The 26,546-nt window shown below is 49.3% G+C and overlaps 4 protein-coding genes across 13 annotated transcripts in view; 1 reads left to right on the top strand and 3 right to left on the bottom strand.

Annotated features, from left to right (window-relative positions):
• Positions 1-26,546, top strand: part of MED12L (mediator complex subunit 12L) — a 113,111-nt gene that overhangs the window by 58,947 nt on the left and 27,618 nt on the right. For all 7 annotated transcript variants that reach the window (XM_040705979.2, XM_040705976.2, XM_040705973.2 and 4 more), the window contains 5 exons: positions 22,898-23,045; positions 23,466-23,584; positions 24,710-24,853; positions 25,372-25,535; positions 25,993-26,124. In XM_040705979.2, the coding sequence (XP_040561913.1) occupies positions 22,898-23,045; positions 23,466-23,584; positions 24,710-24,853; positions 25,372-25,535; positions 25,993-26,124 (707 nt within the window). The remainder of the gene's footprint in view (positions 1-22,897; positions 23,046-23,465; positions 23,585-24,709; positions 24,854-25,371; positions 25,536-25,992; positions 26,125-26,546) is intronic.
• GPR87 (G protein-coupled receptor 87) lies at positions 1,051-10,559 on the bottom strand. The gene is made up of 3 exons (XM_015291847.4): positions 10,304-10,559; positions 2,723-2,848; positions 1,051-2,166 (listed from the first exon to the last, which is right to left on the bottom strand). The coding sequence occupies exons 2-3, from the start codon at positions 2,754-2,756 to the stop codon at positions 1,130-1,132; spliced, it is 1,071 nt and encodes a 356-aa protein (XP_015147333.1). The 5' UTR covers positions 2,757-2,848; positions 10,304-10,559; the 3' UTR covers positions 1,051-1,129.
• Positions 15,840-17,549, bottom strand: P2RY13 (purinergic receptor P2Y13). Its single transcript, XM_004943581.5, has 2 exons — positions 17,478-17,549; positions 15,840-17,008 (listed from the first exon to the last, which is right to left on the bottom strand). Exon 2 carries the CDS (start codon positions 16,993-16,995, stop codon positions 15,964-15,966), a length of 1,032 nt encoding a protein of 343 aa, XP_004943638.2. The 5' UTR covers positions 16,996-17,008; positions 17,478-17,549; the 3' UTR covers positions 15,840-15,963.
• P2RY12 (purinergic receptor P2Y12) lies at positions 15,840-22,026 on the bottom strand. 4 transcript variants are annotated; one of them, XM_015291848.4, is made up of 3 exons: positions 21,844-22,026; positions 17,478-20,559; positions 15,840-16,216 (listed from the first exon to the last, which is right to left on the bottom strand). In XM_015291848.4, exon 2 carries the CDS (start codon positions 20,539-20,541, stop codon positions 19,516-19,518), a length of 1,026 nt encoding a protein of 341 aa, XP_015147334.1. In that variant the 5' UTR covers positions 20,542-20,559; positions 21,844-22,026; the 3' UTR covers positions 15,840-16,216; positions 17,478-19,515. The 4 variants fall into 4 exon arrangements, with proteins under 4 accessions (XP_015147334.1, XP_025009231.1, XP_040561921.1 ...); XM_025153463.3 differs by having other exon boundaries at positions 15,840-16,213; XM_040705987.2 differs by having other exon boundaries at positions 19,035-20,559.

Below are 26,546 nucleotides of genomic sequence, written 5' to 3'. Positions count from 1 at the left end.
ATTCAAATGCTACGTGTGATCATATATGGTATGTACTATGTGTATTAAGTACAACACTGAAGTTTTTAACTACGTATAAAATAGTACTTAAAGCTAAAATAACTTAAAGAAACCCGTTCTAGTTTTAACACGTGCTGTGTTAAGCAGGTGTAGTGCTGTGGCAGCGAGGTGCCGGCGTGGTGGTGGTGCTGAGCCCTGCCCTGTGCGGGGCTGCTGAGGAGCTGCGTGTTGGTGCCCTCGCTGAGGGAAGCAAAGGGTGAAGGAATACAGGGGTTTTTGGGGCTGTTCTTTGAGAAGAGACAAACTGGGAGGGCGTGTGGTTTGTGCTGATGTCTGGCAGGGATGTGATGTGCTGGGCTGACGTGCATCAGGGATCGTCCCGTGGCCCTCCCGGCCTGCAGCTTGGCTGGCAGTGCCACCACGTGGGTGCTCATGGCTTCCTGCTGTCTGACCTCACTGTGCTCGCCAGGAGCCCTGCCGATGGGCTCTGGGTGCCATGGCACTGCCCTCAGGCACCTGCTCTGCCCTGCCTCTGCTGCCGCCTCCTCCAGCTGCTGCCTTTGACCTGGCTTCTGTCTGCTGCCACAAGTACATCCCATGCATTTTTTGGTCACTAAACAATGTTTTGATGTTCTTGTGCTCATAGTAACTAATCTAGGTGAAATTATCAACATTAATGTCTGAATTCTGCAAGAACGTAGAAAGGAAGAACTGATCGAAGATCAGTAGGAGTAAAAAAAAAAAAAAAAGTGTTACAAATAAAATGAAACACAAAGGAATGTTACTGAGCTGGAGTCCTCATCGGAACTTGAGCTGGGGGAGAGCGGCTCCTCTTGGTTGATGGGAATGTTCTTTATGTTACAGGGTACTTGCACAGGATTTCTTTGGCTTCTGTTGGCCTTAAGAAACAAAACAAAGTAAATGTACCCAAAGGCCGCTGAAGTGAACCTGATCTGTGTGTGTATTTATGATTTTGAGTTAAGATAGATGTTAGTGAGCTGAAATGGCGGGGCTGTGCGTGTCTGCACACTCCTCAGTGCACTTCTGTGGTCGGATACCCAAAGACAGGTTTTATTTACATGCTGTACAAATACCCTCAGAAAGCAGCACAGGTCCGTGTGTGGGGTGCTCAGACATCGGTGTATTCGTGGTAGATGCGCACTTCAGACCTCCTGACGCTCTGCAGAGACCTGATGCTCTCACTCCTTGTTCTCATATTTGATTTCCTGAACAGCCTTCGTGAGAATGATCTACACATGAAAAAGTAAATGATTGGGTCTAGACAGACGTTACACGCAGACAGGAACAGTGTCATTTCCTTACAGTAATACAGGATTTTATGTGCAGAGTCGTCCAGCAGTTTATCTAGATGGCTGAAAGTGAAGGGTATCCTGCACAAGTGGTACGGCAGGAAGCAGGTGAAGAACACAGCCACTACAACCCTGATGCTTTGGTTATGCTTCCTCTTTCTGCTCGATGAGCTAATGAACTGTTTGCTCGATTTATAAATGTACCTGGATATGGCAATGTAGCACCCTATGAGCACTACCAGCACCACCATGAAGGTGCAGGTGTTGATGTAAATGACGGCTGTGTGCCACTTGACTCCCAAGGGAGACTTCAGCTTGATGCAGTCATCGATGTTCCTCCTAGTGGGGTAGCCGTTGGTGAGGATGAGGTTAGGCAGGGCGAGGAAGGCCATCACCACCCAGACGCAGGCGGAGAGCACCTTGGTGAAGGTGATGCTGTACATCCTGGAGTCCCCGAAGGGCTTCACGACCTTCAGATAGCGGTCGATGCTGATGAGCCCAAGGAAGACGATCGTGGTGTACATGTTGGCATAGAACAGAACTGTTGTGTATCGGCACAGGAACGAGTTGAAGTGCCACGGTCCCAGCTGGGAGTCCTGAATTATCTTGAACGGGAACGTCAGTGTCATGAGAAGGTCTGCGACCACAATGTTCTTGAGGTAAAATATAAAGCTTGTTTTGTTTCTGATGTGGAAAAAAATCCACACCGCCAGGCCGTTCAGTAGGATGCTTGCCAGGAAGATGACCAGGTAGAGCACAGGGAGGACGATGGTGGTGAACTCGTCCTGCGTGGTGTTCCCAGGGGGGCCCACAGAGCGGTTGGGGGCGGCGCTGGCAACTGCGCTCAGGTGTTCCTCTGTGGGGCGAGAGCAGTGTTAGAGTGTTCATGGTGTCCTGTCGATGGAGCAGTCTGAGAACTGTCCCCTAGAATGTCACCTCCCTGGGCAGCCCCAGGGGCTGCTGTGTCAGCCACTGAAAGCAGCAGTTAAATGAGCGCTGCTGAGCTCAGTGCGTTGCAGCACACCATGTGAGCACAGCGGTGCTGCTTCCTGCTGGAGAGGGGCAGCGGAGCTCTGCCCATCTGGTAACCCAGAAACAGGGCTCTGGAGGGTCTCTTTGAGCCTACTTAAATGCTAATTTGAGACTTAATTTACTTGAATGTATTTAAAAATCGCATTCTCTGGGGATTTTAAGGTTTCGTGTACAAGTGTTTGTGAACAAACTCCGGGCTCTTCTACATTATCTCACTTTTTTTTGTACCCAAAACGTTTGCACCTTGTCTTGGCTGGTAAGCCAGGACTGAAGCCCACAGGTCTGCATGTGACAGAATACGGATGGCTTCTTTCAAAAGGACTCATCTGAACGTTGGTGGCAGTGCTGGTGACACAGCGAGCTGCTGTTTCTGACTGTACCTGGCAGTGGTCCATAGGACAGGTTGTACCCCATTATTTGTGGTGTGTCGTCAGCCGAGGTGCCTCAGGAGTCCCTCTGGCAGCCGCAGGTCCAGGCCTTGGTGTGGGCAGCACCAGTGTTACATTCTGGGGGAGAAACAGAGGTTAGAGGCAGCCCCGGGGCAGCCCTGCACTGCCAGGGGAGCGCGGGCACCATGTGCTGTGAGGCTGCAAATGTGGAGCCCAGTGTGTGCTGTGGAGGCATGATAATGGCTTGGCATTGCTCAAAGAAGTCTGGTGATACCAATTTGTAAGGCAACACTGCAGATTACTGTCTCGTTTATCATACAAGTGCAGTATTTTTTCCATGCTTCCCTTTCTGTTTATTAGTTTTGATAAGAAAACTACAGCTAAATGGCTCAGGTCTCAGCCGTTCCACTGGCCCTGACTGCCTCTCCTATGGGGATGAACGATGGACAAAACTACTGAGGCCTTTTGCAGATGTAAACTTGGCACAGGAAAGGAACAAGCTGTTCCTTCTTTCAAGGTCCCGTCCGCCTCTGAGGATTCTCTGACTCTGGGTTTCAAATTGTCACTAGGTGGCAGTAAAGCAAATCATTACGTCTTAAAGCTCTGGTTAAAAAAAAAAAGAAATTGTAATTCTGCTGTTTTTAAGCTTTTTCTCAGTTTAGCTTCCTTTTGTCTGACATTGTTTACAAATTCTGGTTCCTAATGAGACCACCAGATGTAACTCAGGTGCTCTGTTTTGTCTTGTACTGAGAAGCAGTCGTCTTCTCCTAGGGAGTAACAAAAATCTGTCACACTCTTCCTGTTGTTTATAATTCACAGCTATTCTTTTTTGCCCAGGAGGCACTGAGATCAAAAGGACAAGTGATTTTATGGAAAGATGCATATCTCTATCATAGGCAAATAAGATGCTTATTTCCCTGTTTCTCAGAGCTCCTTTCCTGCCTGTTGCCTGGTCCCCAGAAGGCGCCCTGCTGTCCCACAGCCTGGTGGGTGAGGCAGGGACTGGTGGCTGCCATGTGTCCATGCAGCGACCGGGGAGTGCTGTGGGGTTCAGTGGCACTGGGTCAGGTCTGTGCTGCTTGTGTGCTGTCACTTACTCCGGGTCCTGAGGGGAATTGCTGCAAGTCCTGTTACAAAAAGCTTACGAACTTTTCCACCTCTACCTCCGTCCTTCAAGTGGGTATTGTCAGAAAGGGGCTGTACAGATCTAACAATGCGTAATGACCGTGAGTGCATCTTTGTACAGGAGCAGCACCTGCATTCTCCAAAGGTTCCGTCTCTTGACTCACATCAGAAAATGGGCCAATGTTTTCTGACACAGATGAGAAGGGTCCCTGGCTGCATGGTGGTCTCAGCCGCCGGCCTCTCCTCCCATCTTGTGCCAGTCAGTTCCCATCAGCATCGTGGGGCTGCTGTCAGCAGAGATGGGGCAAGCTGAGACTTTCAGGCCCCTGCTCAGAGTGCATCAGGGTGCAGTTCCTTTCCTCACTGTAGATGGTGTTTGTTTCGGTGGGTGCCGTTATTTGGAGCTACAGGGCTGCTGGTCTGAGTGCTGGGATTTAGGCTGTTACCTTATAGCTGAAAACTGCTGCAGAGGATGGACCGCAGCTGCTTGGACCAGAAATGTTGAAATCACTGTCACAGAGGGCTCTCCTTGCGCAGACATGTACGTGCCTGCCCTGGGGAGTGGGCTGCAGCTCCATCTCTGACAGCTCAGCTGTGCCTGTTGGGTGTGATGCTGTCAGCAGCTCCTATGCTTGCCCTGTGATGCATGTGCTCGGGTGCTCATTGTCCCAGTGCCCGCAAAGCCATTCATGCAGGAGAAGCCCAGCTGATTGCTTGCTGTGCTCTGCTGTCCCTTCCAGGCATAGCAGGGCAGGGAAGCAGAAGCATCCCTTCTTCCACACTTCTCAAGTCAGTGCTTCTTCCAGCAGACCCCACAGGGTCTGGCTCATCCTTGCCCACAGCACTGGCTGCAGGGGATCCCTGGAACATGTGTCTTCCTTGCCTCCGAAGGTGTGACCGCAGTCAAACTGCCCAGGGAAATAGAAGTCACCCTGAAACCATGGTGGGAGCTTGCTCTGTCTTCCTACAGGCCAGCTAGATTGAGCACGTGAATGGATTTCTCTCTGTTACCTTGTTCCGAATGCTGTTAATACTAAAACATATTAAAAAGAAATCCCAGGTGTTGGTTGGCAGAAGAAAGCAGTACTCACAAATACTGTCACAGAGCTGTGACAGCTGAACCACATTGGCAGTGCTCTGTGTCCTGCCTTGCTGGCACAGCTGAGCTCAGCAGCAGCCTCCGTGCATGCAGTGGGTGGAAGATGGAGATAACGCCTGCTGAAGGCTGCCCCAGTTATGTGTTGCAGACTTTCCCTTATGCTGTTGTAATTCTGAAACTTTAACATCACAAACAGGTTGGTGAGGGCAGCAGATGCAGTCACAGTGGTCCCTGCTGCATGGAGTTGGTTGTGTGACAAATTTTGGGATACGCAGAAATGATCCTGCTTAGATTCAGAAATCCAAAGGTGTTTAGATAGCTTAATAGACTTTAATGGGAAACTAAGGAGTACTGGGATAGACAGAGCACATCTAGTAGCATGACTTGGTTATTTATGCTGATAGGTGAGTGATCATTACTCTAATCTGAGCAGAACCTGGTGTATCCCTTGGCTCTGAAAGCTGCAGCTTTTCTGGTAAAGACCACTCCATTCCAGACTTGAGGAGTATGAAGAAGGTTAAAGAATATTGTAGACATTTTGTGATTGATCTCTGGCTATGAGCTCTGGTAGTGGCTTTTTTACTTGTCTGAATGTGGTATTTCTGTGCTTGGACAAGGTTGGTTTTTAACTCTTTGTTCTGTTCTTCTCTCTCTTTCCTTCGGACCATTTTCATCCTGTATTTCTCCAACCTCCAGCCTCATGCTTCCATACAGATACATTCTGTCTGGGTGCTTCTGAAGATGCACTGGAAGCTGCTCCCTTATTCACGTACCTTTTTAAACCAGAACATACCTTCTTCTCTGTAGCTCATGCACTTGGCTGGCTGTTTTTTTCTGTCTTTCCCCTAAAGGCTGTCTGTTGCAGCAAATGTAGGTTATGCACATACTGTTTCACTGATGAGGTAACATTCTACTGCCCTTCTTGACAGACTGGTTTACGTGCCTGACTGTGATGGCCTCAGATGAGAAATTAAGTAGTAGCCTGCATGGTAGATTTCACTGCCAGGTGGGCAGAGAATGACTGTATGGTTTTTCTAATGAGTAAGGCTTTGGGTTGCCTCACTATTTAAAGAAATTCAATACCATCACATCTAATTAATCTTCTTCCATCTCTTATTTACAACTCCTTAAAAGTTAGAAAATCCTCTTTGTGAGGTTGAGCAGAGATTTTGGTTGATAGAGCTGCAGGGCTTTAAGCGATGTTTGGTTACCTGAGCACAGCAGCTTGGTATACTACTCACTGCAAAAGATCTGCTAAGCGGCAGAAGTAATGTAAGGAGCAGAAGTGTGAAGCAGTTTGTTAAGTCTGCTCACAACTGACTACTTATGTTCTTTTCTGTTGCCGTCAGAACAAAATCACTGACTTGCTTAACTGTAAAGATTTGTGGTGGTGGGGGGGGAAGCATCAGTGCAGGCTGCAGAGTGTTTGTGCGTACTGCTGCAGCCAGCTGGCAAGCAGTAGTACAGAGCCTGTGTCCCCACCCTCTTCTTTACCTCCATTCCCTCCTGCATCATTTCAGCACACCTGGCATCGGGTGCCCATTGCTGTGGGCTGAGTGCTGGTGAGGTCATGCAGCTGCTTGTATTTCAGGCCGAGCCAGCTGTTCGAGTTGGCTGCCTCAGATTGGAGCTGCTCCCATGTGTGCTGGGAGGGAGGAGACTGAAGGCACCCTCCTTGGGCTCTGTGCTCGCTGCTCCCCATTCCTGCCTCCCCAGGAGGTGTGCAGGTGGCTCTGCATAAAGCAGATACATTGCCACCCCTGACTGACTGAACTTTAAGAGGCTAAGAAACAAGAACAAGGTATGACTGCAGCCGTGGGCTCCAGTGCCCGGCTGCTTAGTCATACCCAGAAACAGGAACCAGTGCCTTGGCTCGGAGAGCTTCATGTCTGCCTCAGTATCTAATACAAAACCCACTTCTTGGTTTCTAGGTTCCTCCTGGAAGTTCCCCTGCATGCCAGGCTTCTTTTCAGCAGCTGTGGCCAGCAGCCCTGTCCCTGAGCCAGCTGCAGTACAGCTTGCTGCCTGTGGGAGAGCTCTTGGCTGAGAGTCTCTCCTCTGCCATCTACTCGTCCTCAGTGAAGCCTGGTACCAGCTCTGGTGAAGGCTGCACCACGCAGCGTGCAGTACCTGCTGTGGGGGACCAGTCCCTGCTTTTGCTAACAGATCCTTCTGTCCCCACAGCACTTGGCCTGGGAGCTGGCGATGAGAAAAACCCTCCATAAGCTATTCCTGGGAAAATTAAAGCTTCCCATGTACAGTCAGTCACTCAAGTTTGCATTAGTCCTTCTTAATCCCTTGCCATAAAGGTAAAAGTACAGTGCATGTGCATCTGAGTAACCAGCTCCATTGCTCATTTCTGCTTTCTGCATCAGCCTTTGGCAGTGCTTTATTGCATCTACTCCTTAAATGGCACGTTCAGCTTGTGCCTGTAACGCTGTTCTGTTGTACGGTTTCAGGAGGGCCTGCAGTGGGTGCAGCAGGATGCTGCTATAGCTCTTTCCTCCTGCGCCTGCCACTGCTTTCTCTCACTCTTCTGACAATTAAAAGTGCACGCTCCTTCCTGAATCTTCACCATCTTCATCCTTGTGCCGCTGGCCTTGGCTCCTTCCTCTCTCCACACGTTATTTCTGATCTCCCGCATGATGCTTACAGGATGGCAGTGATGTGGATGATGCTGGAGATCAGTTCCATGCCTTTCCCTTCTTGCTGGCAGCTTGTACGTCTGCTTTGCCCTTCAGCTGCCGCTCCTGGGTGTGCCCACCACTGTTGTGCTGATAGCTGTAGAAATATATATACTTCTTTCCCCCTCTCCTTCAAGAGGAGGCCCCTGCATTCCCAGACTCATAGACTAGGTGAGGTCAGAAGGCACAAACATCTGGAGATGGGTCTGATCCAGCTCCCTGCCCAGAGCAGCAGCAGCTGCAGGTCTGACCACCCCCACGGTCAGACTGTCAGCAGCCCCTGTCTTTCCATGAGCTGTTCCTCCTGTGTGCTGTTAAGAAGCTGTTAGAAACAACCAGCCTGGCAGAGAGTGAAGGCTGGTGGCCCTTTGCAGCAGGGGCCGGCTGTGCAAGTGGGCATGGGAGCCTCTGCTGAATAGTACTGCATTGTGAGTGTGGGTGTCAGTTCTGTGCAATGAGAAACAGAGTCAAGAAGCTTGGAAAGGAGCTTTAGAAAGTCAAGATGTTGCCTAGGTCAGGAAAAAGACGAAGGTTTGTGATTGCGTGGTGCAGTTCTGGCCACTGCGTGCCGGCCACCTCTCCCAGGTGCTGCAGGGGACGCTGCGAGAAGGTATGAATAAAACGCTGGTGCACACATGTAGGCAATGCCAGTCAGTGCTTGGAGTAATTCTACCCTCATTTTCAGGCTTTTTTTTTTTTTTTTTTTAACTTCGCATCAAAACCATTTCTCTTTCTTTTATATGCAATTCTAATTCCCGTTGCAAAAGGACCAAATCCACGTCTGCTGCAGTCAGCTGGGTTTTTCTGTGCTTCGATGCATGTTGCTGACATGGGCTCACTATGTTTGGCAGCAAAGCCAAAAAAGGAAGGAAAGGAGGCAGGGTTTGGTACGTCTGGGGAATGGCAGCGCTGGCGTCCTGCGGCAGCTCCCGGCCCTGTGCCCATGGCAGCAGTGCTGTGTGAGGGCGCTGCGGGCCGGGCTGGGCCGTGCTCACTGTTCTCACCTGGGTGTGCCTGCAGCATTTCCTGAGGAAAAGCAAGAAGCAGCGTGCTGCCATGATGGTGTTCTTTCAGGTTCATTGTTGGTCAGACATGTAAGCCTGCTCCTGGTAGCGCAGGACCTGCGGTTTTGTTTTTAAGAAGGTACCGGGATGTGAAATGGCAGGAAGGGCTGAGACAGCTGAGATGTGGGAATGAACTGCTGAAATCCTGCTGTGCTGCTCTGGCTGTGCTGGGTGAGCAGCTCTGGCCTGGTCCCCTGGCAGGGACGTGTTGTGATGGCAGTGTCATGGCTGCGGACCTCGGTTCCTCGGTTGGGCGCATCTTCGACTAGCCCAGAATTCTCATAAATGCAGCATGCCTCGAGTTCCTCATGGCCTGCCTGGGCATCCCAGCACTGCCCTGTGCGGAAGCAAAGGGCCGCCGCGGCCGTCTGGGCTGGGAGAGCCTGGCCCTGCCTGGCAGGCTGCGTGCTGCTGGGCTGCGTGCCGACACAGGCCGTGCTGCGGGCACCGGGTGAGCTGGTCTGTCTGCTGCTGCCGCCCTGCCCTGGGGACGCCCCGGCAGCCTGGGAGGGCGCGAGGGTGAGATGGCAGCGGGCCGTGATGGGAGGGAAAGCCGCGGGCGGCGGGCAGGAACCGGCGCGGTGCTGTGAGAGCGGCTGCTTGCTTCCCACGCACCCTGAATGCAAACAGACGCTTTCTGCATGAAACCCCTCCACACCCTTTGGCTGCTCTGCCTCCCCTGCCCTTCGCAGAGCGAGCCCTCAGATAGGCCGGGCTGGGCCGAGCGGCTGCTGGCTCCGGTGCCAGTGCTCCTGGTGTCCCTGTTTGTGAAGGAAGATTGCAAAATCTTCTCCAGAGTGATGGGACGAGATGTGAAACCCTATGAGAGTAACACCGAGCGTGCCCAATTTGAAGGCAGATGTCTGCGTCCCTATCGCGCACCTATGGCAAGCCATTCCTGTAAAATAGACAGCCTTCAGTTGCGTTGCTGTTCCTCGGTTGTTGGTCGCTGAGCATAGCCACTTCACTCTGAAACACTCATTCAATGGCAGAGACCTGTAGAAGTGCCTGTCCTGAGCCCTGAGACGGATCCGACACACAGTGTGAGTTGCCTGCTCAGAGCTATGTGGTTTTTCCAGTGAACCTGACAAGTTTTAACATGATCGGAGTGAAGCGTGAAGGAGGAGAATCTTTATTCTGTATAAAGTAACTAAAAGAATTCAAGCACGCTTTCCTGTGCTGAAAGAGGACAAAAGGATCGAATGCACACCTCGGACAGCAGGTTCGGATGTTACGGTTACAGGATCTTTCTTGATATGACTTAACCTGTATCAGAAAGTAAGGCATTAAAGCCGCAAACCCTCCTGCACTTTGAATGGTATCTCAGGAGGAATAATCAGTAGAAACATATCTGTATTTTTCTCTTGGGAGAAAAATAACAAGTAACATTTACCACTGAGTTAATAAGAGATGGGAGGTTCTCACTACTTGAGATTCCTCACGCTTTTAATTGATCTGATCCTCAGTTTATGCTTCTATGTCTGATTTTCTGGCAGCTTTGTCTTAATTCCCACTTTCTTATCGGTTAAGGGTGATTAAGAGTGGGAAGACGTACAGAGCAACCTATCAAATGCTTTTCAGATGGTCGGAAATCGCTTACCTGCTGTCCCTGCTGTCGCCCTCCGGTTGTCTCTGAGCTGCATCGCGGAAGTGCCTCAGACTCCTCCAAAATGCATCCTGAGACTAAAAGCAGTCACGGGAGTGTTTCTTGCGATAAGGTGGTTAAATAAACCATATCTGGAAGTAAGCTTCTGCGCTTCCAATCGCCTTGTTTTGTGGTACCTGATCGGAGAGGCAGAATTCACCTGGCCAGGAGTAACTGGAGCAACTGGCTCTCTCATTCCCGGGAATGACTCACATGCCAGGTAGGCAGCGCGCTCGCGCCCGGCTCCGGAGCAGCCCAGGCCTGGGACGCAGCCGTGATTCACGCAGGGGTGGGCTGGTGTCTGCCCCGGGCAGTGTGCGAGCGGAGCGCGCTGTGCGCTGCGACCTGTGCAGCCGTGCCTGTGCCTTCCAGCTAGGACTGCTTGTCTGTGCAGTGAGTGCAAACTGAGCGTGGGGCTGAAAGCTCTTGTGCTGGGTAGATGCAAATACCTGCTAATCAAGATTATCATGTCAGTTATTAATTTGACTTCATTTAGACGTCTTTAATGTTGTGCTTTGAACAGATTCTCTCTTCCAAATGTAGGATGAAAGTGAAATGCGAAGCCTGTAACTGAGTATTTCAGCTGCAATGACTGGACTGCCTGTTGGCTTCGTGCCTCCTGCTGTCACCGTGCTCTCTGAGGCTGACCCTGGGCCCGCTGGCTGCTGCGGTGCAGTGCTGCCAGTCCTGGTGTGTGTCCCAGCAGGGGAGTGCGGTGCCTGGGGAGCACTGAAATAAGCACCGAAGCAGTTACAGAAGGGAAAATTTTGCTGTGTGTCAGTAGAGGATGAAGTGATTGATTTCCCATTTCTGCAGCTGCCTTAAATAGGAAACAAATATAGACAGCACCCTCCCTCCATTAAATTTTCAGGAGAAAAATTCATCTTCCAGATTGCACTTCCAGAGCAGTGGCTGCCACATCACATTTCCCTGTGGATTTCACTTCTGTGTCTGTTCCACCTGGGCTTCTCCATGTACACTTTGTTCTCTTTTCCCCAGAGCTGTGGGTGATGGAACCCCCAGCCCTGCTCTTCTGACATCAGAGCCTCCTGCACGAGCTCCTTTGGCAGCTGCCTGGAGCCTTGTTGAGCCAGAGCCAGGCCCACCAGCTGCCATACCCGTGGTGCATCGCTTCCTCTGGCTGCGTGTTCAGGGGAATCCTGTGATCACTTTCACATTTCTGCTCTCTGCTCACTCCTGGGCAAGTCTGTAAGGTTCTTACTTGCCTCAGGACCTCTCCCTTAATCAGATACAATCCCTGATCTCAGGAGACTTTTGACAAGGTTTATCTTTGAAGACCAGCTTTTGCAAGGCAAAACAGATAATGCAAAAGAAGCCAGCAGGAACACAAGTTATACTTCTGCAGTATGTGATCTGATCTCAGGAGCTGGGTATTCTGACATTAACTGGCGGTCCTTGTTGCATGCACACAGTTTGGATGTGGCAAAAGAAACCTGCCTCTTCCGTTCTGTTTTTTTCACAGCAGATAGTTGCTCTCGGGGATGTTTGAACAACCCTGAATTCCAGTGTCTGGAGTCTGTGCTCCTCTAGGGACTGCTGAGCTCAGGCGCTGACCAGATGTGCTGGTCGTGCTGCCAGCATTGCTGTGCCTGTGCCCACAGCAGTGGGTAGCTGCGTGCTGCTGCGTCTGCTGTGGGACCTCAGGCATCTCCGGTACTGGGATCATCTCTGGGCTGTCTCTGCTCTTGGATCAGAGATCCAAGTGTTCAGTAGTTGGTGTCCTGTATTTTTGTTTTTTGAACGTGGTGTGATTGCACATCAGCTCTTCTTTAAAATCTTTGTTTTGATACATTCGTAAAGCCGAATGAGTTAATAAGCTCTGCTGCAGCATCCCCAGCAGGCTGTTATATTGGAGAATCTGCCTGGTGGTTCTCAGGTGGGAGCAGGTCTAGGCAGGCCTGCACACAGAAGGGAGATGCTGTGGATGGAGCTTACCGTAAAAGCAGCACCAGTGCGATGCGGGGCTGTGATGTACTGAGACGCCGAGGGCTGACCTGTAACTCTGTCGTCGCTCAAAGGCTGGATGTCCCTTCTTGCGTTCTGATGATTACAGAGCAATTCTCAGATTACATAAGAGTCTGAACAACTTTATTACAGTAATTATTGTGTTGCTTTACTGTAAAACTCCTTTACTATCACAGTGGCAGTACAAGCTGTGGGGTTGCTTTTTAAGCAGATTAGCCACCTGGATGATGCATGAGAATTACTTTTTCTTTTTTGAAACAGGGAAAATGGTGGGATGCTGAGAGCTTGCAGCACTGGCGTGACGCCTGCCGTGCCATGCTTCTGTGTGCAGGAGGTGCTGAGTCCTGGAGATGCCTTGGGAGCCTCCAGCACCTCCTTTCCTAAGGAAGTTTGATACAGCCACTGCTTGGTGGCTGCCACTGAAAGGCCGGGAGGGAGGAAAGGAGCCAAGAACTCGATTTTAGAAAGCTCGTTTCTTTCTCCATCCTTGTGCTGCGCTGTAGGTCCCTCCAGCTGCACACCCTGGCTCATGATCCCTTCTGGGCCAGAAGTCAGTTTGAGAGCCTGCAGTCTTCACATGCAACCTGCTGGCCCTGCTTGCTCATGACCAGTCATACGGGGAGTATCCTTGGTTGCTGGGCTTGGTTTCCCAGCTCTTATTCACAATGCAGATTGTCTTTCTATATTCCAAGTGAACTGAAGTATGCTGTGTACCATGGGCTTTCTCAATACCAGGTCATAGATGTGCTGGTGGAGGGGTTTGTATTGGTGCTGGGCAGTCAGGACGTGTGAAGTGCAGAATTTGTCCTGAGATGTTCAGGAATGAGTTTACTCTCCCTCAGATGCAAAATCTGGAGGGCTAAATTGCAGGCATCTTTGGCAGTGGCTTTTTTGTAGAGGCAAGTAAAATAATACATAAAAAGAACTATATGCTAGCCTTTGTGTACCCAAATAAGGTGGGTTTCCTACAAAACTTGTAGGAACTGTGATTCCCCTTCTGGAACCCAACAACCTGTGAAATGTTTAGAATGAGTGTCAGTAGTTTTCATGGGAAACCAGGGCCTGGAGCCTGCTGTAGGCTCATCTGTCCAAACAAGTCCAAGGCCTGCTGCCAGCCTTCCCACTTCCAGGCTGTGTGGGGCTTCTTCTCTGGACTGCAGACAAGCCAAGCAAACGCAAACTTGGCTGTGGAAAGAAAAAGCCTCAGTGCTGCATCACAGCAATGATGGGCTGCGTGTGCCAGGTCAGGATGGCACAGGTTTGCTCTGTGCTGTGTAACTGCTGTAATACCTCGGTAGCTCCAGGGCACAGGTGTCAGCGCCTTTCCAAGTTAGTTTGGGGGAAATTCAGATTTGGAAAAACAGTGACTGTTGTTCTGAGCATGCTATAAGTGTTATGGGAATGAGACAGATTCCCAGATGGCACTGAGGAGCTCTGCAGAGCCCCACAAGCAGCCCTGGAGCCGTGCTGCTGCCGGCCGCTCGCTGTGGGGCAGGCTGGGACTCAGGGCTTGCCCTACTCATGTGAGAAATAAAATAGCACTGCGCCATTTTTTGAGCCTCAAAAAAGGAGGCAGGGATCTAAAAACTGTTAGGCTGTTATGATTTAGGGGGCTTCTCCTGAAAGTGGATCAACTAGGCGTCCTGTCCTCCCAGTCCGTGGGCATTTCCCCATTGCAGACCTTGATAACTGGCTGCTCACTACCGTCCTAAGAGGCTGCAGCAGAACAGATGACTCAGACTCCTTGGGAACGTCTGGCACACCCCATGCTTAAGGAGCACCCCTGCCCATTCTGTGGCTACACCCACCCATAGGCACAGGTTGCTGGTGTGTGCCTGTATGCTGTCAGTGCAGTGTGCATGCAGTGTTAATGGGAGTGCCGTGTTCCGAGCAGTAGAAACATGCATTTCTTTAGGCAGTTGCTAAAGTGGTGAGTGTTTTAACAGCTAAGAATTTGGTATATTTATTTTAACTAAAGTAGCCAAATTAATCCTCTTAAACACCGTGTGTGTGTGTGTGGGGAGAGAGAAATTAATTTCTGAATAGCATTTAATCCTGGGGGGAAGGCACAGTTTGAGAAAGCACTGATCTGTAGAGCAGTGCAGAACCAATTGGAAGCTGACTGGGGATTAGTTCAATTTCCAGTTGTAAATGAGTGTTGCATTAAAGAAAGCACTACTGTGCCTAGCAGAGGAGATGCAATGAGCTGAAATTGCTGAGTGATGCATCTAGCTGTGTGGTAGAGACAGGGAGTCCTACAGACAGATGTAATTATATGCAATAATCTAAAGACAACTTCAAAAAAATCAAGCTGTATGGAGCAACCTGTATGACTGCATTATGCTACTGTAAGTAGACAGTCTAAAACCAGCAACCGAGTGGTAATCATAGCATCTGGCATGTGAGGTGGGCACCAGACTGGCCAGAGAACCTAAGAAGGGTAGTTTGCAATAGGGCCTGGTGCATCTCGGCATGGCACTGGGCTCCTCAGGACGTCTGGATGTGGTACTGGTCTCCTTGTGGTGTAACAAGGTGGGAGTGCTGCAGCGTGTGTGCAGTGAGACGTGGTGGGGGCACAGTGAACAGTAGGGGTGGCGGTGGGGTTACAGTAAGCAGCAAGGCCGATGGAAGGGAGTAAGTGGTCGTGCTTTCCTGTGGCTGCTTCTGCAGCACCATGTCACCTGAGCAGTTGCCCTTTGCAGTCCTGGGGCCTCTGCTGGCCCAGCCTTGGCAGCTGCTCAGGGACTAACGTACTGCAGAGCCACAGTGTCCTCTGCTAACTTCTCTTTGGGGGTGGAGAGGAAGGGTGAGGAAATGGGTAGGCGGCAGGAAGGTAGTTGTGTGAGAGGTGGGTAGGGACGGGGAGCGTGGCCTCCTCCCCTCTGCCCAGTGCGGTTCCTCCTCCCTGCCCTGTGCCCTGCCAGCCAGCCTGGCGCGGGGGTGACATCTGGGTTTTGTTCCCAAATAGAGCTAAATTGTTAGAAGTAGCTGTAGCTACTGAGCTGTAAAGCGTTAATAAGAAATGTTTTTTTTTGTTTGTTTGTTTGTGTAAAGCAGATGAAATTATTTCATAGCTTGTTCTTACATGATATGAAGGTATGTTAATTTGTAGACAACCATTTGTATTACATGGAGTGAATGTGACTTAGCGACTAAATCAGAAAAGCCTCTGCTCTTGTTACCTGCGCAGCACCGGCGCAGCAGTGCAGGGCTACGAGCTGATCAGTGTTATGCATTCATTGTTGCAGGCAGTTCAGATTGATGTGGTTACAGCTGTGAAGTCATCAGTAATCTGAAGCGATACACATCTCTGCGGTACGAGTGCAGCGGCACTGCGGCCAGGCAGGCACATCTCAAACACAGCTGGGCTTCCCCAGCTTTGGTTACTGATGGGGTGTCAATGAGAAAGGGAGCAGCCTGGGGAAAGACCCGTGTCAGGTCAGCTGGCAGTTTGAGGGGTAGTTTTTCACCTGGCGTGGCTAAGGAGTGAGCACAACTACGGAAATCCAGCCTGCCCTTTTTATTAAGTATTACAGCACCACCATCCTTCAGCTTTCACAGCAGCAGTCAAACAAATTTCTTAATTTCTCTATGGGTTTGCAAAGACTCCAGAGCATGAAGCTGCAGAATCAAGATTCGATGGCCAAGGTTCCTGTGTCCAGTTCGGTTCTCGGGTTCACGTGAGCTGTTCTCTGAAGCGTGCTTACTTTCCCGCATAGTATCTTCTCTAGGAATGGTTTGCACAAGAAAATGTATATCAAAGGATCCATGCAGGTGTTCGTGGCAGCCAGCCAAAGAGTGCTCTCCTTGGCGACAAAAAGCTGGTTCTGCAGGCGGCAGTCCATCCGGGTTGTCGTTTGACTCAGGGTGTAGGGAACCCTGCTGAAATGGAAGGGGGCAAAGCAGAAGAAGAACACGGTGAAAATGATGAATACTTTCCCCTTGACCCTTGGTTTCTTTTTGCTTTCTTTCTTTTGTGTTTTTAAGTAAGACTCATACACCTTTTTGGCAATAATTACATAAAATAGAAGCATAAGAATGAGAACGGTCCAGAAGACAAACTGGCAGATGTAATTGACAGCTTCGTGCCATTTGAGTCCAAGGTAGCTCTTCAGCAAGGCACACTTCTTCACCGACTGCGGTGTTGCTTTCTTGTTCGATAAGATCATGTTTGGCACAGAGAGAGCCAGGAAGAAGAGCCAGACCAGACCCACAAGGATCTTTGCTGAGCTCAGTTGTTGCACCCAGAACTTCCCGAAAGGTCTCACGATCTTGAGAAACCTATCAAAAGCAATGAGACCGAGGAGCACTATGCTAATATACATGGTGTCATAAAATATTACAGCTGAAAAGCGACAGACAAAGGCCTTCAGCTGCCACGGTCCCAGGCCAGAGTCTGTGAGGATTTTCAGAGGAAGCATCAGAGTCATTATAAAATCAGATACTAAGGTATTTTTCAGGTAGACCACAAAAGTCGATGTGCTTGGAATATGGAAGAAAGCCCAGATAGCCAGGCTGTTCAGCGTGAGTCCCAGCAGGAAGACAAGCGTGTAGAGCACTGGGAAGAGCACGTGGGTCACGGCGGTGTCGCGCTGGCACGGCGCGGAGGTGGGCGCTCCGCTGGAGTTACTGCTGGTGCTCTCGTTTGCAAAGTCTCCCATTTTTCAAAACAGACTTGGATAAAAAGGATAGAGACAAAGCACGATAGTTTGTATTCAGGATGACACGTTCCTCATAGAGATGAGCAGGTTTTTACAGAAGCACACAAAACGTCTCAAACGCGCATTAAACAAACCAACCAACATTAAATGTAAACCTTTGTCGAAGGTTAAGTTGTTTACAGAGCAGTGGAGAGTTGAAAGGTTATAACAGTAGAATGCCAAGAGAACCATTTGTCTTTACTTGGAAACTTATTCTAGCATGAAGTAGAGATTTTATGGTTGTGGTTGGAAAGCCTCCCAGGTGCCTCTGGGATAACGAATTCTGGTATTTCTTACCCAGCACACACCACTCTTCCTTTCTCAGCACAGATTGTAATGTTTTTGAGAATAAGATGTACACTGCTGGCTGTCAGCCTCACGTCTGCAAACCAGACACCTGAGAGCCCCACCACGCCACGGGAACGCTGCAAGAGTGCAAATACCTGAGCACAGCTGGCAGCAGCTGTTTCACGGAGGGTCTCTGGTTATCTCCAGTCCATCTGCTGTTCCTCTGCGCACAGGAGTCTGGAGCAAAGTTATAAGAACGAGGAAACGTGGAGAAAGAAGAGACTTTTTCTGCTGGTGGTGGCGTCTCGTTTCCTTCCTCATTTTCACGTATCTCTTGAGTTACTTAATCATGTTTTTTGTTGTCTTTCTGTCTTCCTTTTGGTCTCTGTCAGGAAGAACTACATTCTCTACTGACAAAGAAAAAGTGACCAAGTCTATGAAGACAGGCATGCGTTCTGTTTGTGTGGAGTGGCTACACAGTGCTATAGATGCACGTGCAGATGTTGACAGTAATGTTGGGCAGAGAGGGCAGAGCCTCCAGGATGGCTGAGGTGAAGGTGGCCTTTCAACTGTCATCATCCTGATGTGCCCTCAGCTGCCTGCCCTGACTCTGGTCATGCACCAGGACTACATAAAGCTGAGGCGGTTCATTGCAATGCTCTCGTACTGATTTCCAAGGCAGCATCATCCATATTTTCTCCTCTATCTTGATGCTGCTCCCAGCTGAAGAGACAGGTACTGTGTGCCTGTGTACAGCACCAGTGACGTTTGTGTGGTACGCAGAGAGCTGCAGTACCTGTTGTTTGAACACTCCAGCTGATCAGGAGAGGCATCTGCCAGATAATTGCCACTTTCTCTCCATGTGTAGGTTCAGGAAATGTGGGCAATGTGTTGGGAATCTTGCACATCCCTCCTGGGCCCCAGGCGGGTGCTGAAAGCAGGCAGTGAAGTGACTGCACACTGGTCCCAGGGAAATGACGGCACCCTGGTTTTGATGGTGGAATGTACAACAGCGTAACCTGTGCACAGAGGCTTTGTGAAGTCCTTGATGTGTGCTGACGGCTTATAGGAGATGCATCGGCTCCAAGGCTGAGTGCTGACACACGTGAACTGTGTTTTAATGTTTTAGGAAGTTGGATATCAGTCCTGAAAACTCCCTGTGCGCCGCCAAGGAGCAGAAACTGTCAGAGAAGGGTAGACAGGACATTGGGTGGCCGGCCTGCATGCTAGCGTGGTGGCGGCACGTGTTTCTGAATGGGAACTGTTTTGCGGTGATGATAAATGAGCCCTAATCCATCACGTCAGCTTATGTTTTGTATGATGATTGCTCCTGAAAATTCCAGCCTGCTGGTTCTCGCTTTTCCAAATGAAGAGAAGTGGGTATAATTATTGTTTAGCGCAATAAAGCAGTCCTTAATGATTAGTAAAGATTTTACCATGAGTCTTTCCTTCCCTAAGATCTGAATGTTCTGTAAATCAAGCGTTTGTGCACGTTTAACTGTAACGTATCTTTCCCTACAGAAGTTATTTTTTATCTACTAAGGTGAAGTATTTGAAGATTGCAGTCGCATTAAGATAAGCCTGACTGTGGAGTAATTTCCTCCACTGTACAACTACTGGTTTTTGCTCAGTGGATTAAGAATTGCAAGCATAAACTGAGATAAGCAAAACATTATGCTGTTACCAAAAACGTGCACAGGCAAATAGCTTACCTACAGATGTGCTGCGTTTCTGTTTGTCTGATGATTGCATGCTAAGCAGCAACTTCCCGTACTGAAAAGCTGCCTTGGTTGTGGGGTTTATTTACATCCATTCCTTCGTTGTCATGGAACCCATTCCTCTGGCCCAAATTAAGCTGTTTCTGCAAAATCTCTGCAGCTCATCTTCTGTTCTGTAGTGTTCTGTGACTCTGGTTTAATTTTTTCTTACAGCTCCAACTATAAATTCAAACTTTTTCCTAGAACCTCTGTCAAACACGGGGTCTGTGGGCAGATGGTGCTCTTGTTGTATGCAGTTATTCTAACTGCTGTCCTTTCTGCGACCAGTGATGTTGGTTCCATGGATCTGTTTCATGTGTAGGGCAATTTGTGAAGGTGCAGGTGAAATTGCAATCGGCTTTAGCAGGATTCTTCTGCTCCCCCGGCCCCCAGTGGGACGTATGTGGCCAGGCAGGGGTGTGGGTGGTTCTTTGTGCTAAACTGGGGTATCCTCAGTGTCGTCTCTTTCATTCTGCACTGCTATCTGTGCTTGGAGTTCTGGCGACGCGGTGTGCTTGCACAGCATGCCTAGCAAGGACTTTCGAAACGACTTGCAAAGGAAGAAGTAAATGAATGGATCTAGGCAAGCATTTAGCGATGTCAGCCACAGCGTGCTCTCCTTTAAGTAAAACAAGGTGTTCACTGCAGAACAGTCAAAAACATTTCTTGTTTGGCTCAAAGTGTAGGGAATTCTGGTAAAGTGGAATGGCACAAAACAAATAAAGAACACTGCAATTATGATAAAAACCTTCAGATTTACAGACTTTCTGGATGGTCTTCCCGTGCATCTGGTCCTCTGATAGGACTTATACAGTTCTTTGCTTATAAGTATGTAGCATACAACTATGACTATTAGATTAACCCAGAAGATAAGTTGGCAGATGTAGTTTACGGCTTCGTGCCAGACTAAGCCAAACTCAGATTTCAAGAGAGCGCACTTCTTTACGTTCGTAGGAGTTTTTTTCTTGTTTGTTAGAATCATGTTGGGTAATGAAAGAATAAACATCAGTATCCAAATGGCCGTGGAGAGGATCTTGGCACCTAGAAGGCTCCTTGTGGTTGATGTTCTGAACGGTGAGGTGGCTTTCTGATAGCGATCGATGGTAATCAGCCCGAGAAACAAGATGCTGATGTACATGGTGAAGTAAAATACGACCTGGCTGACCTGGCACACAAATCCTCTCAGCACCCACGGTACCAACTGTGCATCGCTGAGGATTTTAAATGGAAATGTCAGAATCATGAGGATGTCAGAAATGACAGTATTCTTGAGGAAGATGATGAAATTGGATTTACTTGATATTTTGAAGAAGACCCACATTGCCAGGCCATTCATAGTGAGACCCACCAGGAAGAGAAGAGTGTAAAGCAGAGGGAAGATGACCTGTCTGATTCTGTTATCGCTGGTGCAGTTGCTGCCATTGATAGAGTAGCTGAAGTTGCTTGTGGCTTTTGTTTGCATTTCTTCTTTTCCACCCTCCTTGTAAAAAAGAAAAGCAACAAAAGAAGTGAATCTAGATGTTATGTCCTTTATGATTTCAGTCTCTTTAGTCCATTTGTCACTTCTCTACAGGGAGCATTTCTGTTGGTTTTGCCACCTGTACTGCTTTCCTGAGGATGGCGGGTTGGAGCAGGCAGTGCTGGGCATGGCCGTGCTGGGGGTGGCCGAGGGGAGCGGCTGTCCCAGTCTGCCGGGTCCCTTCCTGGCAGGGGCTGTGTGGAGGTGTGGGGCAGGATGGGCAGAGTCCTGGCGCTGTGATGGGCTGTGGGGCTGCCGGCTCCACCTGGGTGTGCCTGCACGGCCGTGTGGGGCCTACGGCAGCGACTGCCTGAACAGCATCCTCTGCTCCCGAGGAGAAGGGGCAAACATCATTCTCCACATACTTCTTAATGTGGAAAAAAGGTATCAGCAGAACTCCCTTTGGCTGCAGATTTGACAGAGTGAGGCTGATGTGGAAGTGATTCAGTGCCCCTTCTTGTTTCTCCTGCCCTGGCTGTCTGTGCCCCGACCCCGCTGTCGGATACCTTCAAGGCCCTCTATGCCGTTCCCCCGACACGTCCCCCAGACGCAGGGATGGCTGCTTGCCCTGCAGGCTCCCAGTGCGGGTTTGGGCTCAGGAGACGGCTGTGGCAGCCGGGCATTGCAGGCTGCCTGGAGGAGGGGGCTGGTGGGTGCCCCGCAGCCAAGATGTCAGCACTCAGACAGCAGTTTGTTACTGCAGCGGGTGCATGTTTGCCAGCGTGGTCTGTGAAGGCTTTTGTAGCTTTACTTGTGTAGGAGTTAATTTACAGCATCACAACTAGTTTCTCCTGTTACTTTTCTAAATCAGCTGTTCTATCCAATGCGGTGCTGCAAAAAGCACTGACACGACCCACGGTGTGGAGCGGTGTGCGTTGCATGCGCTGCAGCCATCAGCAGCCATGGAGCTGGCAGGGCCGTGCTGTGCCCGCTGCGAGAGGAGATGGCACAGCATGTCCTCAGAGGGGCCACTTTCGGGTGCACGGTGATGCAATCGTAGTGACTGCGGTTGGCTGGGGTGAGCTCTGTCTTTGTAAGCAGGGTCAGCCAGCGCCTGAGCATCCCGACACGGCCCTCACTGAGCTGCCAAGTTTCTTTTCTACCTATATGGGTTTGAGAGGAATGTTAGAATCTGCTTCTGCCCTGAAGCACGAGGCAGATCCGACTGCCACGTCCAGTCCTAACAGAGCAAGGATTCCCCAGGCATGCAAGATCAGAAGGAAAGCAGAAATCAGAGGGGGTTACCGTAGTGTGCTGCCGAGCAGCGCTGCCGTGCTGGGCTGTTCCCGGTGGCGGCAGCCGGAGGATTGCTGTGGTTCCTGGTGCAGCAGCAGTGCCCTGTGAGTGCCTGGAGCTGGGGAGGCCTCTGCTGCTGCCGTCCTGGGGCTGCTGCTGTGCCGCGGCTGCTGGCGCGCAGGGTCTGGCTCCTTAGCCCAGGGCACAGCTGCTGATCCCAGGTGACGCCATCAGCGCTTCTGCTTCTGTTTCCTCCAGAACAGAGAGGAATAGAATTTTCTAAATAATCAGTGGTTTACTTCCTGCTTTTGACCTGCGAATAGAGCTGCTATTTTTAAAAGAGGCCGTGTCGTGTATTTCGTAAGCCGGCACAACTTTCCTGAGCGTAGAGTTGTGCTCCCATCGCTGTGTCCTGCGATCTGCGTGGCGTTATTTGTCATCACTTCTGTACGCAGCCCTCCTTGGTAGAAAACTGAGTGGTCTCATTGTGTAAAGAGAAGCAGTGACTGGAGAAGGTGATTTTATTCTATGATTTAAAAAATACTTACACCTTTTAGAACTTGCCGAGCAGTTCTTCCAGCTTTAAAGTTATGTATTTGGTATTGACTTTGTGTGATACGTGGCAGTAGAAGGCTAAATATGACTAGTTAGGGTTTCTGTGAGCTGTACACGTCAGCTTCTTTTGGATTTACAAAATGCAGCCTTAGGAGTTGGATGGCATCTTCTTGTTAGTGGAGTTGTACACAGCAAGAGGAGCAGCTGCTGGACATTGCTGAGCGTGCTTAGCACTGCCTGCCGTGGGGACGGGGATGGGCATGGTGTGCATCTCCTGGCCACCGTTGTAGGTCCATACAGGGTGTGTAGTACCAGCTGACCTGTATTCCCTGTGTTCTGAACCTGGCTGTTCAGCGGCTTGACTTAGTGCTGTTTTCTCCACAGTGATAATCACAGGAGATGCTTTTTGCAATGAAACGTTCATTATTGCTTGTTGCAGTCTGGGCTGCAGGGCTTCTACAAGCGATGACAGAACAGTGATGAGAGACTTCATTCCTGCTCTTTTCAGGATGAATCCTCAAGCCATGAGTGTAACCAGCGCATGATTCTTCTCTATGGTGTTGGCAAGGAGCGTGATGAAGCAAGACATCAGCTGAAGAAGATTACCAAAGACATCCTGAAGATTCTGAATAAGAAGAGTACTACTGAAACGGGTGGTAAATGCTCTCACACTGCTGTCTGGTAGCCTGTAGCAGAAGTTCATGGGAGCCGTGCTGCCCCAGCACGAGGTGCAGCCTGCTGCCCTGCCCTGCTCAGCGCTGTGGCAGCCGGGCTGTCTGCACCGGCGTGGGGATGAAGCCTGGAGCTTGGTGCTCTGGCCGGGCAGTAATACACAGTGCTTACCTTCCTGGTAAAACAGTGTGACCATCTTTCAGTTGTTACTGAATGTCTCCTTTTTTGCACTGATGACCTTAAAGTAGTTTTCATGTTGTCACATGGAAAACTGAGGGAAGAAGGATTTTATGTAGTCATAAGTAATGTTTTCTCTGTTAAATGTCTTGTAAAGCAATAATAATGCATAGCTACTAGGGCTCCATTAAATATAAAATGACCAAAATAATCTTTTATCTGTTAAGTTGGGGATGAAGGGCAAAAAGCCAGGAAGAACAAACAAGAAGCATTTCCAACTCTAGAGACTGTGTTCACAAAACTACAGCAGCTGTCATATTTTGACCAACATCAGGTGACATCTCAGGTACTTCCCTTGTATAAAATCATAGCCTGTTGCATTCTGCTGTAGGGTTATCCATTAGGGAACAAATCTGGGTTTTTAAGAAGTGTTTTATATATGCCAGCAGTGTTGCTGCTGCTTTTAAGGTAAGAGAATGTTGGTATTTTAAAATACTGCTTCTGTGGGTATTTCTTTGTTTTGTTGGGATGCTTTTGTTTGCTTTTATTGTGTTTGTTTGCAAGAGGCTTTCAGGGTTATTAGAAACGTGATTTTTTTAATTGCAAATGTGGAAGTCAGTTTTACGTTTCAGTTAACGGCTTTGTTTAGGGCTCATTGGTAAATCAGATCTTATCAGCCAATCTCTTGCGTATGTGTAAGGTCTGTTCCTGTGTTTGTGTGAAGGGTGCAGTGCTCCTCTGTGTGTGTGTGCAACATGCTGAGTGCCTCTGCGGAAAACAGCTGGATAACAGTTTGCTCCTCCCTTGCTGTTAAAACTGGTAGTCAGCCTTTGCTACTAAAAGCTGTCTTAGCAGCTGAATGGAGAGCAGAAATAACTTCCTTGGAATGGTGTGCTTGGTGCTCCTGGCGTCTGTCCGGACTTACGTGTGGATGCCTCAGCACAGGCTTTCCTCGCTTCCAGTTGCTGCTGTTTCAAAGTGCTTCTGATATCCTGAGGGCAGCCTGGGAAAAGACTGACAGTGAATGGCTGATATTTGATTTATAACCCATCTTCGGTGCTTTTCTTCTGAATGGATGTATTACACGTTAGTTTGCAGGGTGAAGCGTGAGTCGTTATTGCTGTACAAAAGTCATAGTACTGCAGGTTGAAAAAAAAGATTTGGCCTCTCCTTGAAACAAAAACTATACTTTAAAAGTAGGTACATGTCAAGAGGAGTTTGACCCTCAGCTGTAAAGCAGCAGACCAGCATTTTCTGCACGATCACTGTAGAAAATATAACAGTATTATAACTGCCTTGCAGGATAGCAGAGTAACAGATGGTCTCTGTGGTTGTACGTGATTTGTTAGTGCTGTTATCTACAAGGTGCTGTCATTTGCTATTACCAGTTACAAGACAGGATTTTTAGGAGCACTGACATGTCTGAGAAGCCCTTGGATGTCATGCAGCCTTTCAACATTTCTTTTCACAGATCTCCAGCAATGTTCTCGAACAAATAACCAGCTTTGCCTCAGGAACATCCTATCACCTCCCCTTGGCTCACCACATACAGCTCATCTTTGATCTCATGGAACCAGCACTGAATATCAACGGGCTGATAGACTTTGCAATACAGGTAAAAAGGGTTTGTTTTGTGAATGGATCCATTGGGACACAGCTGTGATGCACACAGTGTGAACCCAGAAGGAAAAAAAAGTGCTGTGCATCACAGTCTCCTGATTTGCTGCTGTGTGCTTTTCTCTGTTTCAGTTTCCTAACCTCTGAAACAGCATGCCAGATAGTTCCCCTTCTGTCTGTCTTTGACTGTTACAAAGGTTAACTTTTTTTTTAATTAGCAAAAATCTGGATTATTTTAGCATAAAATATTTTCACATGGGCTTCACAGTTTTAGGCTCAAGCATCTTCTTACACAGCAAAGCATTTGGCAGAAATGCTGTTTGCTTCTGAAAAACAGTTCTGAGGAGCACGTTCTGTACTTTACAGTTTATTTAGCTGCCTCTTTCCCTTGTTCCTTGGCAAGCAAGGAATTCCATTTTGGTTTGCTCTTTAGTTTTTCCTTAATTGCTGTTTTTTAGCCCGTATTTTACATGTCGGAAGTTGTTCTCAGTCAGTTGTTCTGGTGTGTGTTCTCAGCTGCTGAATGAGCTGAGCGTGGTGGAGGCAGAGCTGCTGCTGAAGTCGTCCAGCCTTGCAGGGAGCTACACCACGGGGCTGTGTGTGTGCATCGTTGCTGTCCTGCGGCGTTACCACGCCTGCCTCATTCTCAACTCGGAGCAAACTGCACAAGTCTTTGAAGGGTTTGTGGCAGCTCGTTTTCCTGAAAGAATTTTTGCTGTTCTTTTTAAATAAAAAACGTGTTTAGGTTCAGGTGGTGAGACTGAGCTGTGCACAGTGCTGCGAGCTGCAGCAGCAGCAGCAGCCCTTGCTGGAAGGCTGCAAACCAGCTCAGAGCTGAGCTCAGCCTGGTGTGCAGCGGGTGGCTCACCTCTGCAGCCTGCTCCAGCCAGTGGGACCTCACCCGTGGGAGCTGTGTCTGATTTGCTGCCCTCTTGCTTGGTTGTGCCCTGGGCTCCCCAGTACCTCTGTGTCCCCTCCTCTGGCACCCGCATGAGCTCACAGGTAACACCAAACTTCACGTGAGCCCCATCAGTCTGTGTATGCAAGGTTTGCCATCACCTTGCCAACAAAGGGGTTTTGTGACATGTAACAATACGAGATGTGTTGGAATGAACTCAGAAGTGTTTTATCTTGCAGGTTGTGTGGAGTGGTGAAGCACGTTGTTAATCCCTCAGAGTGTTCCTCCCCAGAAAGATGTATTTTGGCCTACCTCTATGACCTATATGTGTCCTGCAGCCACCTGCGAAGCAAGTTTGGAGACCTCTTCAGGTGAGTCTCTCTTCCTCTTCCTGTGCTTTCAATTCAGTTTGCTTTCCATGGAAAATGCACTGCCATCTTCGCAGCTCCTTCTGCCTATTCCCAGTGCAGCAGTGCAGTACAGGGACCTGAGCAGTGCTTGTGTAAGTTCTGTAGCTGCCCTGGAGGAGCAGTGACAGGACCCTGCTCATGCTATGCTCAGCAGCACAGCATGGGGCAAAGCACTGGGCACCTTTGGGCCTCCCCATGCCTTCACTTCTCAGGGTTCAGCGGGGCTGATCTGCTTTAGCATAATGCTAATCTGTAATGCTTTAGTGATTGGCTGTAGTACTTACAGTGCTGGATAGAAAATAACAAAATCTCAGCTGGCACAGCTCTGCCATTCTATTAAATGTTTCTTTGATGTGGGGAGAGACACAAACATGTTTGAGTTT

The sequence above is a fragment of the Gallus gallus genome, chromosome 9 (genome assembly GCF_016699485.2).
Source record: "Gallus gallus isolate bGalGal1 chromosome 9, bGalGal1.mat.broiler.GRCg7b, whole genome shotgun sequence".
In the NCBI taxonomy this organism is placed as follows: Eukaryota; Metazoa; Chordata; class Aves; order Galliformes; family Phasianidae; genus Gallus; species Gallus gallus.
This window is presented reverse-complemented; position numbering and strand designations above follow the sequence as displayed.